Source organism: Salvelinus fontinalis, chromosome 6 (genome assembly GCF_029448725.1).
Source record: "Salvelinus fontinalis isolate EN_2023a chromosome 6, ASM2944872v1, whole genome shotgun sequence".
NCBI lineage: Eukaryota > Metazoa > Chordata > Actinopteri > Salmoniformes > Salmonidae > Salvelinus > Salvelinus fontinalis.
In genome coordinates, this window is record NC_074670.1 from 7764411 (window position 1) to 7780393 (window position 15983).

Sequence of the window (15983 nt, forward strand, 5' to 3'; positions counted from 1 at the left end):
TAAATATACACTAAGTACTGGTGACTGACTATATGAAGTTATCAGTACAGGTAATCAAAAAGAGTAATGACAGTATCTGTTTCACTGATCATAGTTACCATACGATGTGAAAATTAAGTTCCTTCAGGAACAATCTAGTTATTTTAATTGAAGGTTTAACTCCTTTGTCTGTGTGTGTTCCTGGGTCTGCAGGGTAGCGGTGGAGGCACTGCGGATCCTCCTGGCCCGGGCCCAGCTGGACGATGTAGTGAAACCCCTGGACCAGGAGGGGGCCTGGGACAAGATGAAGGACCCCCAGCAGCACATCACCGGGGTCACCCTCCTCGCCAGGTACACCCTGACCCTAACCCTGGCTTCATGTCCACATCCTGGTTCAACCCTAACCTCAGCCCTAACTCATTCTTCATGATATGTACAGTATAGCTACCCTATGTGCTGTACCAGTTAGTGTGAGGTGTGTTGTTTTCAGGGCCATGGCCAGGCACGCAGGCCCTCGTCTCCCGGCCATAGTGGAGTGTCTGTGCCCCTGTCTCAACAACATCTACGAGTGTCAGAGGGTCACTATCACAGCCTTCTTCTCTGAGGTGAGCCAAGCACAGGGCCCACTGTTGTAGGTCTGTAAGGTGAGCCAAGCCCAGGGCCCACTGTTGTAGGTCTGTAAGGTGAGCCAAGCTCAGGGCCCACTGTTGTAGGTCTGTAAGGTGAGCCAAGCCCAGGGCCCACTGTTGTAGGTCTGTAAGGTGAGCCAAGCCCAGGGCCCACTGTTGTAGGTCTGTAAGGTGAGCCAAGCCCAGGGCCCACTGTTGTAGGTCTGTAAGGTGAGCCAAGCCCAGGGTCCACTGTTGTAGGTCTGTAAGTTGAGCCAAGCCCAGGGCCCGCTGTTGTAGGTCTGTAAGGTGAGCCAAGCCCAGGGCCCGCTGTTGTAGGTCTGTAAGGTGAGCCAAGCCCAGGGCCCGCTGTTGTAGGTCTGTAAGAAGGAAGCAATATGGTAGAATGTCCACCACCACACTGATTATACCTATCAGACCCTTCACATCTGCAAACATATAAATCCTGTGTCACACCATGCAATTTGGATGCAATGTCTGTTGCAGATGCAAGTGACATCAACTTTGCTGATACACAAAGCAATTCAAATGTAATAGAAATTGCATGCAACATCCAACCCTGTCATGCATCACGGTTTCATAAATGTTGTTTTGCCAAACGTTTGGTAATTGTAACATAATCGATATAGACAAAATGCTGGCTGTACAATTTAGCTAGCTAGCCAAAATGTTGCCGTTTTGCCAACCATGTTTTGCCAAGCTACTGTAACTAGCTAGCAAACCAAGCTAGCGATGAGCTAAGCTAGCTAGCTAGTGAAGTTCATGTTGGACAGAAAGGTCTGGGGGAGGAGACAGGTTAAAGAAGGATTTTTAAGCCTTGAGACAATTGAGATGGATTGTGTGTGTGTGCCATTCAGAGGGTGAATGGACAAGACATTATAGAAGTGCCTTTGAACAGGGTATGGTAGTACAGCAGGTTCCAGGCACACTGGTTTGTGTCAAGAACTGCAACTCTGCCTACTAAGCTAACATTTTGTTGATGTAATTAACCCCTTAGTTTAAGCACTAAACTATCTCTATATAGTTCCATGTATTTTTTAAAAGTGGTGCACGGCTACTTTCAGACTAGTCTTATGAGGGTTGTGGGCGTCCTGGAGCAAAACAACTGACATGTACGTGTTTGTGAGGGTCGTATTAGTGTATAGCCCAAACTGTTCAGACACTACAGGCAGAAGTTGGCAGATCGGCTGTGCCGACTTGAGACAAGTCCTGTGATGCTTGTAGGGGGGGTCGTAAGGCAAAACATGGTGTTAGAGGGGCTGCCCACATCCACTCTAGGGGGTTTAGAGGTGTGACAGAGTTAGGATGTCAAACTGGACATAGTGGCTTTACAGTATTATAATACTTAGAAAACCATTTTAATTGCCGTTGTCACCAGGAGTCAAAGTACTTCACATTGCATTTGTTGAGCTTTTGTAGGTCTGCTACATGTATATCTCAATGTATCGGCTTCACACTGTGTTCTCTCTCTGTGTGTAACACTAGTTGCTGAACCACTGTGTTCTCTCTCTGTGTGTAACACTAGTTGCTGAACCACTGTGTTCTCTCTCTGTGGGTAACACTAGTTGCTGAACCACTGTGTTCTCTCTCTGTGGGTAACACTAGTTGCTGAACCACTGTGTTCTCTCTCTGTGTGTAACACTAGTTGCTGAACCACTGTGTTCTCTCTCTGTGTGTAACACTAGTTGCTGAACCACTGTGTTCTCTCTGTGGGTAACACTAGTTGCTGAACCACTGTGTTCTCTCTGTGGGTAACACTAGTTGCTGAACCACTGTGTTCTGTCTCTGTGGGTAACACTAGTTGCTGAACCACTGTGTTCTGTCTCTGTGGGTAACACTAGTTGCTGAACCACTGTGTTCTGTCTCTGTGGGTAACACTAGTTGCTGAACCACTGTGTTCTGTCTCTGTGGGTAACACTAGTTGCTGAACCACTGTGTTCTGTCTCTGTGGGTAACACTAGTTGCTGAACCACTGTGTTCTGTCTCTGTGGGTAACACTAGTTGCTGAACCACTGTGTTCTGTCTCTGTGGGTAACACTAGTTGCTGAACCACTGTGTTCTCTCTCTGTGGGTAACACTAGTTGCTGAACCACTGTGTTCTCTCTCTGTGGGTAACACTAGTTGCTGAACCACTGTGTTCTCTCTCTGTGGGTAACACTAGTTGCTGAACCACTGTGTTCTCTCTCTGTGGGTAACACTAGTTGCTGAACCACTGTGTTCTCTCTCTGTGGGTAACACTAGTTGCTGAACCACTGTGTTCTGTCTCTGTGGGTAACACTAGTTGCTGAACCACTGTGTTCTGTCTCTGTGGGTAACACTAGTTGCTGAACCACTGTGTTCTGTCTCTGTGGGTAACACTAGTTGCTGAACCACTGTGTTGTCTCTCTGTGGGTAACACTAGTTGCTGAACCACTGTGTTCTCTCTCTGTGGGTAACACTAGTTGCTGAACCACCACGTGGTGACAGAGCTGATGATGATGGATGTCCTGATGAACAACATGATGGAGCGTATCTCTGACCCCTGCTGTACCGTCCGCATGCTGGCCGTCAGGGGGCTGGGGAACATCGCTGTGGGATCACCTGAGAAGGTATGACTCATTTAATCTTACCTCAATGTGGCAATATTACGCAGGCAATAGTATTAACAGATGTTTCAAGAGATACCAGAGGGATAGGATTAGGATATACTACAGAGCAGGATCAATGAGTTAGCCAGATATCTTTTATAAACAACTCAAAATATATATTTATTTTCTGGTTCATTAAGAAATCTGAACTGTGTTTTTGGTTGTCAATTAGACCATGCCAATTTCAAGTTTATATAAAATAAGTTATTTCAGAATATTTAGGCAAGTTAACTGGTTAATCCTACTTTGTAGTATATCCCTCTGGTCCAACCAAGACCGCAGCAGAGGGGAACAATGTTTCAGACAAATATGGGTCTCTATGTAATCACAACCTATACAACATCTATTTTATAGGTAAATAAATATGCCAAGGAGCTGCTGGCTGCTATGAGCTCTGGGATGGAGGAGAAGGACGACCCTGGGAAACGCATCACTCTAGAGGCCATGTCGGGCCTGTCCAAGGTGCTCCTCTACCTGGACAAGAAGAACGTCCAGCTGCTGGTCGTCTACATCTTCATGAAGATCAAACCCTTCCTGGAGAGTGTGAGTAGAGCAGAGACACACGTCTCTGTTGTCATGGTTACCACCCTGCTGCAGCCCACTGTCATGGTTACCACCCTGCTGCAGCCCACTGTCATGGTTACCACCCTGCTGCAGCCCACTGTCATGGTTACACCCTGCTGCAGCCCACTGTTGGTAGAGTTACCACCCTGCTGCAGCCCACTGTTGGTAGAGTTACCACCCTGCTGCAGCCCACTGTTGGTAGAGTTACCACCCTGCTGCAGCCCACTGTTGGTAGAGTTACCACCCTGCTGCAGCCCACTGTTGGTAGAGTTACCACCCTGCTGCAGCCCACTGTTGGTAGAGTTACCACCCTGCTGCAGCCCACTGTTGGTAGAGTTACCACCCTGCTGCAGCCCACTGTTGGTAGAGTTACCACCCTGCTGCAGCCCACTGTTGGTAGAGTTACCACCCTGCTGCAGCCCACTGTTGGTAGAGTTACCACCCTGCTGCAGCCCACTGTTGGTAGAGTTACCACCCTGCTGCAGCCCACTGTTGGTAGAGTTACCACCCTGCTGCAGCCCACTGTTGGTAGAGTTACCACCCTGCTGCAGCCCACTGTTGGTAGAGTTACCACCCTGCTGCAGCCCACTGTTGGTAGAGTTACCACCCTGCTGCAGCCCACTGTTGGTAGAGTTACCACCCTGCTGCAGCCCACTGTTGGTAGAGTTACCACCCTGCTGCAGCCCACTGTTGGTAGAGTTACCACCCTGCTGCAGCCCACTGTTGGTAGAGTTACCACCCTGCTGCAGCCCACTGTTGGTAGAGTTACCACCCTGCTGCAGCCCACTGTTGGTAGAGTTACCACCCTGCTGCAGCCCACTGTTGGTAGAGTTACCACCCTGCTGCAGCCCACTGTTGGTAGAGTTACCACCCTGCTGCAGCCCACTGTTGGTAGAGTTACCACCCTGCTGCAGCCCACTGTTGGTAGAGTTACCACCCTGCTGCAGCCCACTGTTGGTAGAGTTACCACCCTGCTGCAGCCCACTGTTGGTAGAGTTACCACCCTGCTGCAGCCCACTGTTGGTTACCACCCTGCTGCAGCCCACTGTTGGTTACCACCCTGCTGCAGCCCACTGTTGGTTACCACCCTGCTGCAGCCCACTGTTGGTTACCACCCTGCTGCAGCCCACTGTTGGTTACCACCCTGCTGCAGCCCACTGTTGGTTACCACCCTGCTGCAGCCCACTGTTGGTTACCACCCTGCTGCAGCCCACTGTTGGTTACCACCCTGCTGCAGCCCACTGTTGGTTACCACCCTGCTGCAGCCCACTGTTGGTTACCACCCTGCTGCAGCCCACTGTTGGTTACCACCCTGCTGCAGCCCACTGTTGGTTACCACCCTGCTGCAGCCCACTGTTGGTTACCACCCTGCTGCAGCCCACTGTTGGTTACCACCCTGCTGCAGCCCACTGTTGGTTACCACCCTGCTGCAGCCCACTGTTGGTTACCACCCTGCTGCAGCCCACTGTTGGTTACCACCCTGCTGCAGCCCACTGTTGGTTACCACCCTGCTGCAGCCCACTGTTGGTTACCACCCTGCTGCAGCCCACTGTTGGTTACCACCCTGCTGCAGCCCACTGTTGGTTACCACCCTGCTGCAGCCCACTGATGGCTTGCCTCTGAAGCTAAGCAGGGTTGGTCCTGGTTGGTCCCTAGATGCTGCTGGAGGTGCTGTTGTAGGGCCAGTAGGAGGCCCCCTTTCCTCTTGTCAATTTAAAAAAAAATCCCAATTCCCCAGGGCAGTGATTGGGGTCATTGCCCTGTGCAGGGTGCCGTCTTTTGGATGGGACGTTAAACACTTATTGTTAGAGTAGGGGTGTTAACCCTGGTGTCCTGGCTAAATTCCCAATCTGGCCCTCATACCATCACGGTCACCTAATCATCTCCAGTTTCTGATTGGCTCTTTCCTCCCCCTTTCCCCTGTAACTATTCCCCAGGTTGTTGAGGTAAATGGGAATGTGTTTTCAGTCAACTTAACTGGTAGAATAAGGGTTCAATCAAAAGAAATAAAGAGTTGAATCCTGGTCTCTGTACATTGATTCCATGTACTGTAGCTTTTGTCTATTGACTTTATTACTTTGGGGCGGCGGGTAGCCTAGTGGTTAGAGGCGGGTAGCCTAGTGGTTAGAGGCGGGTAGCCTAGTGGTTAGAGGCGGGTAGCCTAGTGGTTAGAGGCGGGTAGCCTAGTGGTTAGAGGCGGGTAGCCTAGTGGTTAGAGGCGGGTAGCCTAGTGGTTAGAGGCGGGTAGCCTAGTGGTTAGAGGCGGGTAACCGAAAGGTCGCTAGATCAAATCCCCTCGCTGACAAGGTAAAAATCTGTCGTTCTGCCCCTGAGAAAGGCAGTTAACCCACTGTTCCTAGGCCATCATTGTAAATAAGAATGTGTTAACTGACTTGCCTAGTTAAATAAATAAAAAATAAAGTTACTGAAACTTTGCAAGGTTGCCCTCACAAAATAGGTTTCTTACCACAAGGGCCTTTTTGTAGTTAATAACATAAGACATACACCTCAATGTAACATCTCAGGTTAAACTGTAACCACATACACCTCAATGTAACACCTCAGGTTAAATTGTATGTGGTTACAGTTTAACCTGAGATGTTACATTGAGGTGTATGTGGTTACAGTTTAACCTGAGGTGTTACATTGAGGTGTATGTGGTTACAGTTTAACCTGAGGTGTTACATTGAGGTATATGTGGTTACAGTTTAACCTGAGGTATATGTGGTTACAGTTTAACCTGAGGTGTATGTGGTTACAGTTTAACCTGAGGTGTATGTGGTTACAGTTTAACCTGAGGTGTATGTGGTTACAGTTTAACCTGAGGTGTATGTGGTTACAGTTTAACCTGAGGTGTATGTGGTTACAGTTTAACCTGAGGTGTATGTGGTTACAGTTTAACCTGAGGTGTATGTGGTTACAGTTTAACCTGAGGTGTATGTGGTTACAGTTTAACCTGAGGTGTATGTGGTTACAGTTTAACCTGAGGTGTATGTGGTTACAGTTTAACCTGAGGTGTATGTGGTTACAGTTTAACCTGAGGTGTATGTGGTTACGGTTTAACCTGAGGTGTATGTGGTTACGGTTTAACCTGAGGTGTATGTGGTTACGGTTTAACCTGAGGTGTATGTGGTTACGGTTTAACCTGAGGTGTATGTGGTTACGGTTTAACCTGAGGTGTATGTGGTTACAGTTTAACCTGAGGTGTTACATTGAGGTATATGTGGTTGGGTCTGAGTTTATTTGAACTATTCCTGATATCAGTCCAACGTCTGGCACCGTAAAATATGCTTTTCTCTCTTGGTAACCCCCCTTCCTGATAGATTGAGGAGAAATTACACCAATCCCTTACACGGAAATCAAACCGGCTGCGTGCGTCCGCCATCGTGCGCACATTTATTTTGTCCCCCCACACCAAACGCGATCACGACACGCAGGTTAAAATATCAAAACAAACTCTGAACCAGTGACATTAATTTGGACAGGTCGAAAAGCATTAAACATGTATGGCAATTTAGCTTGTACTTGCTAGCTAATTTGTCCTATTTAGCTAGCTTGCTGTTGCTAGCTAATTTGTCCTGGGATATAAACATTAGGTTGTTATTTTACCTGAAATGCACAAGGTCCTCTACTCCAATTTATCCACACACAAAAAGTCAACCGACTCGTTTCTAGTCATCTCTCCTCCTTCCAGGCTTTTTCATTGTTTAACTTTATATGGTGATTTGCATATAAACTTTCATAGTATTACCACGACAACCGGAAACAGTTCGTCTTTCAATTACCCACGTGGGTATAACCAATGAGGAGATGGTTCCTGCTTCTATAAGCAGCTTCTATAAACCAATGAGCTGGGAGAGGCAGGACTGCATCAAATAGGAATGACTTGCATTTTATCCCTTGGCAACGCAGACGCTCGCAAGCAGTGTGGGTGCAATAATTGAATAACAGATTCCTAAATGTATTTTGCAGCGCACGCGACACGAGCGGTGTAGTCAGGGTATTAGAGACTAGTGGCCTCTGAGGAGGATGCTTGTGATGGGGCTACAACGTATGAAACAGATTTGTAAGGCTTATTAGGTTTCTCTTCTCAGAGAGAAGGCCAGATATTATATGTTTGTGGTATTGTGTGTTTTCAGCTCCTAGTTTCTCAGGGCCAGATTACTGTCATGTAGAAGAAAAGGACAACCTTGTTTTAATGAATGGATGTTAGACTGTGAGTCGCTCTGGATAAGAAGGGTTTGATCTGCTAAATGACCAAATGTATTACATGATGAAGGTTAAAGGTTCTGTTATGTAGGTCTACTGGTGTGTGTTACCGTTATGATGGGTTTAGGTTGGATCCTCTAAAGCAGGGGTGTCAAAGTCAAATGGACGGAGGGCCAAATAAAAAATTTAGCTACAAGCCGAGGGCTGGACTGTTCGAATGTTCATTGAAAAAATTTTAAATGACGCATATAGTCTAGTGAACCTAATTGAACCTACTGAAAACCTAACAAATATATTCCAATATGATCAGATAAATAAAGCAATATTTTCTTATGGCTCTGTCAGTAATCTTTAATTTTCAACAGACACAAAAGACAAATTTCCTTTATATAAAAATCCCCATAACATGAACATTAAATGAAAGAAACCGGTATTCAAGGCACCATCAGTAGCCTATATTTTCTATTTTAGCAAAAGTGGGCTAAATTTACTTCAAAGAAAAAAACAATAATAGCAATTTTCTATCATCCACTCAACTGAAATATTTTTAAAATATAATTGGATTGAAATACAATAAAATAAAGTGCAAAAATCTATTAATCAAAAACAACACTTTGTTTAAGGAGAAGTAACATGCAGTGAAAACAAATATTAAACTTTAACTTTTAAACTTGAACTGAGTAAAAACTCTAAATATGTGATTGCACAGTAATGTTCACTTGTTTGAGGTTGAGAGTGATACTTGGTGGTGTCCCATCTTTTCCACAAGTTCATCAATGTTCGGGGTAAGGCTCTGAGCTGAGGAAATCCTCAGAATTGAGTGGAGGTGTTCAGCAGTAAGTCGACTTCTGTGTGATGTTTTGTTCAGGTTCATCAAAGAAAACAGTTGTTCACACAGGTATGTGCTGCCAAACATAGACAACGTTTGAGCAGCCTGGATGCGCAGCTGGGGCATTGTGTCGGGGAGGAAACGGGCGAACTCCGCAGCACCCACTGCCGCATATTTTGCCCTCAGTGCATCATTGCATTGGAGGTCAATCAACTCCATTTGGAGGTTTGGTGGTGAGCTTTCCACGTCAACAGCAAATGGGTTACCGAGCAGTTCCAACCTGCTTTTTTGTGCTTCAAAGTCAGCAAATCGGCGTCGAAAGTCAGCGGCAAGCATACCTATTTTATCAGCCAACTGTGCGCTCGGGAACGCACTGGTAGAGAGCTTCTCTTTCATGGTCTGGCAGCTGGGAAAGTGGCTCAAATTTTCTTTCCGCATCTGCGTCTCCCACAGAGTCAGTTTGGTTTTAAATGCCTTCACTGTACTGTACATATCAGAGATGACATGATCCCGACCCTGCAGCTGCAAGTTCATTGCATTCAGATGACTCGTAATGTCACACAGAAAAGCCATTTCACACAGAAACATTTCGTCTCGGAGTTGTGTTGTGTCTTTCCCTTTGCTGTCCAAGAACAGACAAATCTCCTCACGAAGCTCGAAACATCTTTGAAGCACCTTTCCCTGGCTTAGCCATCGCACCTCTGTGTGATAAGGCAAATCACCATGCTCCGTTTCTAACTCCGTCAGAAATGCCTTGAACTGGCGGTGATTCAAACCTTTGGCTCTGATAAAGTTAACTGTGCGCGTGATGATGCTCATTACATGCTCCATTTTCAAGGCTTTACCGCACAACGCTTCCTGGTGTATGATACAATGATAAGCTGTCAGCTCACCTGTCGCGTTTTCCTCTTGCATCTTTTCCCGTATCTTCGCCACCAGTCCGCTCCTGTGTCCACACATCGCAGGTGCTCCGTCGGTTGTCAAACCCACGAGTTTTTCCCAAGGCAGCTCCATCTCATTTACACATCTTGACACCTCTTCATACAAATCATGCCCCGTAGTTGTGCCATGCATAGGACGTAAAGCCAAAAACTCCTCTGTCACGCTTAGGCTGGAGTCCACTCCGCGGATGAAAATTGACAACTGGGCAATGTCAGAAATGTCGGTGCTCTCATCCACAGCCAAGGAATATGCAATGAAATCTTTTCCCTTTTTCACAAGCTGCTCTTTTAGATTGATGGACAACTGGTCTACTCTCTCGGCAATGGTGTTTCTGCTCAGACTCACATTTAAAAAGTTGCCTTTTTTCTGGGCAAACTTCGTCACAAACTTTAATCATGCAGTTTTTGATGAAATCCCCCTCCGTAAATGGCCGGGCTGATTTAGCGATCTCTTCTGCCAAAATAAAACTGGCCTTGACAGCAGCCTGGCCTTGTGATTTGGCTTTTTTGAACAGAGCCTGTCGAGATTTGAGGCCTCGTTTTAATTTCTCTGCCTTTTGTAGCCTTTGTTCCATGTCCATATTCTTGTTTTTGTCCGCGTGTTTCGTTTCATAATGTCGTCTCAGATTATACTCTTTCAGTACCGCCACACTTTCTCCACACAGAAGACACACAGGTTTTCCAGCTACCTCCGTGAACATATACTCCGACTCCCACCTTGTTTGAAACCCCCGGTTCTCAGTGTCCACCTTCCGTTTTGCCATTTTTGATGGGTATCTGAAAGTTAATTTTACTGTGATGCTGACGACTGCTGTGCCAATAAATATTGAAATGAAGCAGCCTACTGCTCGGTGCGTCACCGTTGCATTGTGGGAAATGTAGTATTGGTGCATGTAAAAGATCTGCGGGCTGCCGGCTTGCTGCGGTCTGCGGGCCGGTTCTAATAATAAATCAAGATCATCCCAGGGGCCGTAAAAAACCTTCTCGCGGGCCGGATGTGGCCCGCGGGCCTTGACTCTGACATATGTGCTCTAAAGGTTCTGTTATGTAGGTCTACTGGTGTGTGTTACCATTAGGATGTGTTTAGGTTGGATCCTCTAAAGGTTCTGTTATGTAGGTCTACTGGTGTGTGTTACCATTAGGATGTGTTTAGGTTGGATCCTCTAAAGGTTCTGTTATGTAGGTCTACTGGTGTGTGTTACCGTTATGATGGGTTTAGATTGGATCCTCTAAAGGTTCTGTTATGTAGGTCTACTGGTGTGTGTTAACGTTAGGATGGGTTTAGGTTGGATCCTCTAACTGCGTTCCTGTACTGTTGACCCAACAGGAGAATGATGAGATCCGCTGTGCCTCCATCATGCTCCTGGGGAACCTGTCTAAGTTTGGTTCAGGAGAGCCTGTGTTCAAGGACCAGATCCACAACGTACTGGTCAGCCTGCTGCTGCACCTCAGTGACCCCAACCTGCAGGTGGTCAAGGTGGGTAACCTCACATCAACACTCAGGCAGTGGACTTGGGAAACTATGGTTCTAGAAACTGGTTTGATTTTTGGTACAGTATACCTGTTGTCTAGTTTTATTTGCAGTCCTGTGCTTTACATACCTAGAATTAATCTGATATAGTCTGGTTTATATCATAGATGCATCTGATATAGTCTGGTTTATATCATAGATTAAAGTAAATGATATGTTATTACATCATGTGGATTGAACTGAAGCAGCCTTTGTGCCGAGACTCAGATGGGAGACTAAAAGACTGTTTCCTGTCTGTTTCTCCGTACAGGCGTGTAAGTATGCCATGCGAGTGTGTGCTCCGGTGGTGGGCTCAGAGCTCATCACCACTATGTTCCAGAACCATCTCCACGAGGACAAGAGTCTGCACTACGGAGAGTTCATCAACGACCTCACCAAATATATTGTGAGTTGATCACTGTCTAATACCGTAATACTCTACTCACCATCCACAAACTGGTACAGACCTCACCATCGGCCATCAAAACCAGTAACGGAGATCTGGCATCAGAACGAGGCAATTATTTACCTACTGTAGTAAACAGCTTTTAAATGTGTTGCACGCTATGCAATCAGTAGAGCAGTTGCCTTGGAAACCCACCTTGAATAATGTTCTATTACAAAAGGTTACGGTTATTTTTCTCTTTTTTTATGATCGAGCTGTTATTTGATTTGTCCCCAGATTCAAGACTTCCCTGGCATGCTCAACTTCTACCACATCACTGTCATCCAGTTCTTCAAAAGCAACTGGGCCGAGGTTCGTGCCGGCGCTGCAATGTTTATCGGTAGGTAGGGAAACCGGGCAGGGTGGGATTCTTTATCTCGCTTTCCTCAACTTCACCTCAACACCAGGGTTGGGGTCTATTCCATTTCAATTCCACTCAGTTCAGGAAATACACTGAAATCCCAACTCTCTTCAATAAGGAAAAGTGTCATTTGGTTTATCTTGTGAATTGACCTCAACCCTGCTCTACACGGCTCTGTGTCTCTGCTTCTGTAGATATCCCAATGTCTTTGTAGTCATTTATGAGTTAGAAAAATGTTGGTCATTTTTCAGGCAGTGTTCTGTTATAATATAGGATAAATGTCATAATTAGTTGTAATTTCAAGAAGATAATATCAATGAAGCTGTTTGCACAAACCAAATATTCTCTCTAATTGACCATGGTAGAGATTTTCACTTAAATATTTATCCAATGAAACATTAATGTCCTTTATTTCTTTGTAGGTTTCCTTCTGGGTAATCTTCCTGAGGAATTATTTTCTCACATCAACATGGGGAGTGTGACCAAAGGTAGGCTTAGTGGTTTCTCTAGTTCTACTTCCCCGTGAGTTGGGCCTGTTGGAACGGTTGTTCTAGTCTGTGTGATGAGTACTCCTTCCATGTGATATTACTGTAACTAAATGTGCTTGTGTATGTTGGGCCAGGAGTTATTCCTGCTCAGATCCAATGATCAGGGAAACCTACCTCATACTCATTGTCTTCTATGTAACGCTAGTCCGACAGGAGTGAAGCCCCCTGGGGGAAGACAATGACCTCGTGTTCTGTGTGTGGTGTCTCCCAGGTCTGGTCATGCTGCTCCAGGACCCAGACCCAGTGGTGAGAGTCAAGGCAGCTGAAGCTATGGGTCACTTCCATTGAACAGACACACATCCTGCCTGCCATTCATTACTTCATTAGCTGTTTTAGAGTTGTTACTGTTTTCCAAGAAGATGATCTGGTACTTCACATGTTGACAGTGCAACTTGAATTAGTCCTTGAAAGTATGTACTAGTGACCAAAGACTGTACCTCCATGTATAGAACAACATGCATAGCACTTTGGAGCAGTATTATGAAATCTGATAGTTTTGAATTAGTCTTTTAGAATGTTGACAGTGTGTTAGGGTTAGGTCAATGGACCTGACCTCCGCTGAGCTTAGTGTTTAGCTGAATTCCAAATCGAGCCCTATCCCCTCTTCCCTAGGCACTCCTGTAGACCTGAATGGATTAGAACGGTGTAGGTGATATGGTAGTTAGTTCCTTGGCCTGCTGATGGGACTTGGCTGCTGGATGGAATCTCCACCATATTGGTTATAACTATCTGTCCCTTTCAGGTCAAGAGAAGGGGCTTGCGGGTAGGGGCTAGGGGTTGATCTCCAGCCTCCACTCCATTCACACTAGTCTAGTGGATCAACCACTGAAACACACGTAGGGCTGGCACTATTACCCTGTAACCCACGGTTATGGATGAAGACCGTAAAGAAAATAACCGCCATGACCGTAAATATGATGTGTGCGGTTAAGTCCCTTTCTTCTGCAACATGGACTCTTAACGGGATTAAACTTTGTTGTAATGTAGAATGTGCATTCAAATGAAAACTGGTGTGGCTCATGCAATGGAATGTACTGTACTTTTTGTAATGTCTATTGAGTTGAATCACCAAATCACAGCACATATTTTACTACCTGCTTTGGTCCTATGGGTACACTCGCAATGGCTGCCAGTCAACCCATTATGCCAACGTTGAGTTGAATGGGGACTCCCGTTCTATTCATTGTGTTTCTATGGCAGCACATGCAGTCAGGAACGCAGGAGAAATGTGCGTCTACATTTATTAATTTGTATTCTTTTTGCTATTTGAACGGTTGTTACGGTGACCGCAGTCATTTGGCTGACCAAATTGCCGTCCTACAAAGTACCATGACCGTCACAGCCCTCCACACAAGGATGAGCAGTTATCAGCCATGTCCAAGGAGGCTGTCTGTCAGCAAGGAACCAAGGCCCAAACCATCCCATGTACCCGTTCTTACAGTTACTTCTGAGGCAGAAGGGTTTTCAGAGGCTCCATTTATTCTCATGCTAGGATGGTCTAACAACAGGACTGCATCCTAAAACACTATTGTAGCTAGTTCAGAAAATGTCTTGAAGGAACAGGAGTTTTCTCCTGACCACAAGACCTCACCAGGAGGGGAGAAACAGGCCCTAGTTATATAGTTATACATTGAGGGCCCAGAGTTTCTATTTGTCAGGTCAGGGGAAATGCCTGGGTCACTTTCATTAGGACCTCACAATAGAAAATTAATCCGGGAAATTCGTATCGTTGGACTAGTCCAGATAGTCCCTCCCCGTTTTCAGTCAGTTTTCTTCCGTTTGGTGCCTATTGAACGTGACCCCTAGTCTGTATCTGTTCTTCTTTACCCCAGGTACAACATGTACGCAACCAGGCACTCCCGTGGAGTCGCTACAGTGCCAAATAATCAGACCTGGATTTAAATACTATTTGATTTAGTTCAAAAATGGTGTTTACTTTAACCTGCCAGAGGGGCGGGGTTTGCAGTTTTGCCAGCGCTATTCTATTGGTTCCATTGTGCCAGCAGGCAAGCAGAATTAAGAACACCTAAAGTACTTGAAATGATTTAAAATAGTATTTGACCCCATATCTACAAATAATAGTTTTACTGGGTAGCTGCATTAAGATGGACGCAATAACCTTTTCATATCTCTCCTTGTCTTATCTCTCACCCTTTCTCTTAAATGATGGAATGCACTTAACTTTTCCACTCTTATCCGTTTCATGTGATTGGGTTAGGGTACTGATTTATAACAGGTTATGAGGTCTTAAGCGATGCCATTCCTGTCAAGTAAGTTTTACGTTGCACTACTTAATCAGTCTGTCATTGTACACGGTGAATGACACATCCACATGTTTTTGTTGTGTTACTGATGGGTAGAGATGTTTGTCTGTGGGAAAGTGCAGTATAGGCACTATTTAATGTGTTGCCTACATTGGGTAAAATTCCTAGTAATGAAGTACAGCTGGATTGGACCTGTGTGTCTGTCAGTTTCTGGGGTGTTGAAGGGTTACTGAGGATGATGGCTGTTCTGTTGGACCAGTCTTTGTTATTGTAATATGTTAATGTGACGTCTTTCAGTAATGGACATGGGAAAAGTGCACTGTATTGTGTATGTACACCGTGTCCATTTAAAATGGAAATGGGCCTTTGATGATGGCAATCATATTTTATTTTGAAAATAAAGTGACGAAACCTTAAAATAACTGGGTTCCTGAGCCTTTTGTCACAACTGTTCAAAGGAAGGAACTAAGACCTAATACATCATATGGTTATTAAAGCTGTTTTATAAGGAAAATATGGAGAAAAGTTCATATATAAAGGAAAGGTGCTTATATACTATTGAGGATACGAACCTTACTGTACAGTATGTGGAAGCTTATTTGATAACCTGTGGGAGTCCCCTGCTCTCTTCACACAGCATTCATCTGGAACGGCATCTGTCTGATGGAAGTGAATTGGGGAATAAGATTTAATTGTGTCCATCAGAGCAGTTTTTCTAAATGACTAATGGTTTTAATATATCTCCTGAAAAGCTCACTTCAAAGTACTGTCCATTGGGTCTCTTCACAACTCCTCAAAAGGAAGAGAGGAGAGTATTAGAAGGGTAGTTTGAAGACTGAGAAGGAAGTGAAAGTCTCACCCAGAAGTATTTGGATCCGTAGTGTTCAAGGTGAATCAAACAATTGGTGTTTAAGGTAATTTAACTCTAGGCCATATCATTTCTGTTACATTCACTGCACGTTCTAACTGGACACTGTATTAAATTGGGGTCTCAGGCAGTCTATGAGATAATCAACGCCTAATAGAATAGAATACATAGCGGCGTATTGAATCGGAGTCAATTTAACTTAATGACGA

At 45.3% G+C, this 15983-nt stretch overlaps 1 protein-coding gene across 2 annotated transcripts in view; it reads left to right on the plus strand.

Moving 5' to 3' along the window:
* Positions 1-15328, plus strand: part of LOC129856928 (maestro heat-like repeat-containing protein family member 1) — a 40260-nt gene extending 24932 nt beyond the window's left edge. For both annotated transcript variants that reach the window (XM_055924706.1, XM_055924707.1), the window contains 9 exons: positions 193-330; positions 470-584; positions 3050-3196; positions 3590-3778; positions 11106-11255; positions 11560-11694; positions 11971-12073; positions 12517-12582; positions 12854-15328. In XM_055924706.1, the coding sequence (XP_055780681.1) occupies positions 193-330; positions 470-584; positions 3050-3196; positions 3590-3778; positions 11106-11255; positions 11560-11694; positions 11971-12073; positions 12517-12582; positions 12854-12930 (1120 nt within the window). In that variant the 3' untranslated portion in view covers positions 12931-15328. The remainder of the gene's footprint in view (positions 1-192; positions 331-469; positions 585-3049; positions 3197-3589; positions 3779-11105; positions 11256-11559; positions 11695-11970; positions 12074-12516; positions 12583-12853) is intronic.
* The last annotated feature ends 655 nt before the right edge of the window (positions 15329-15983 follow it).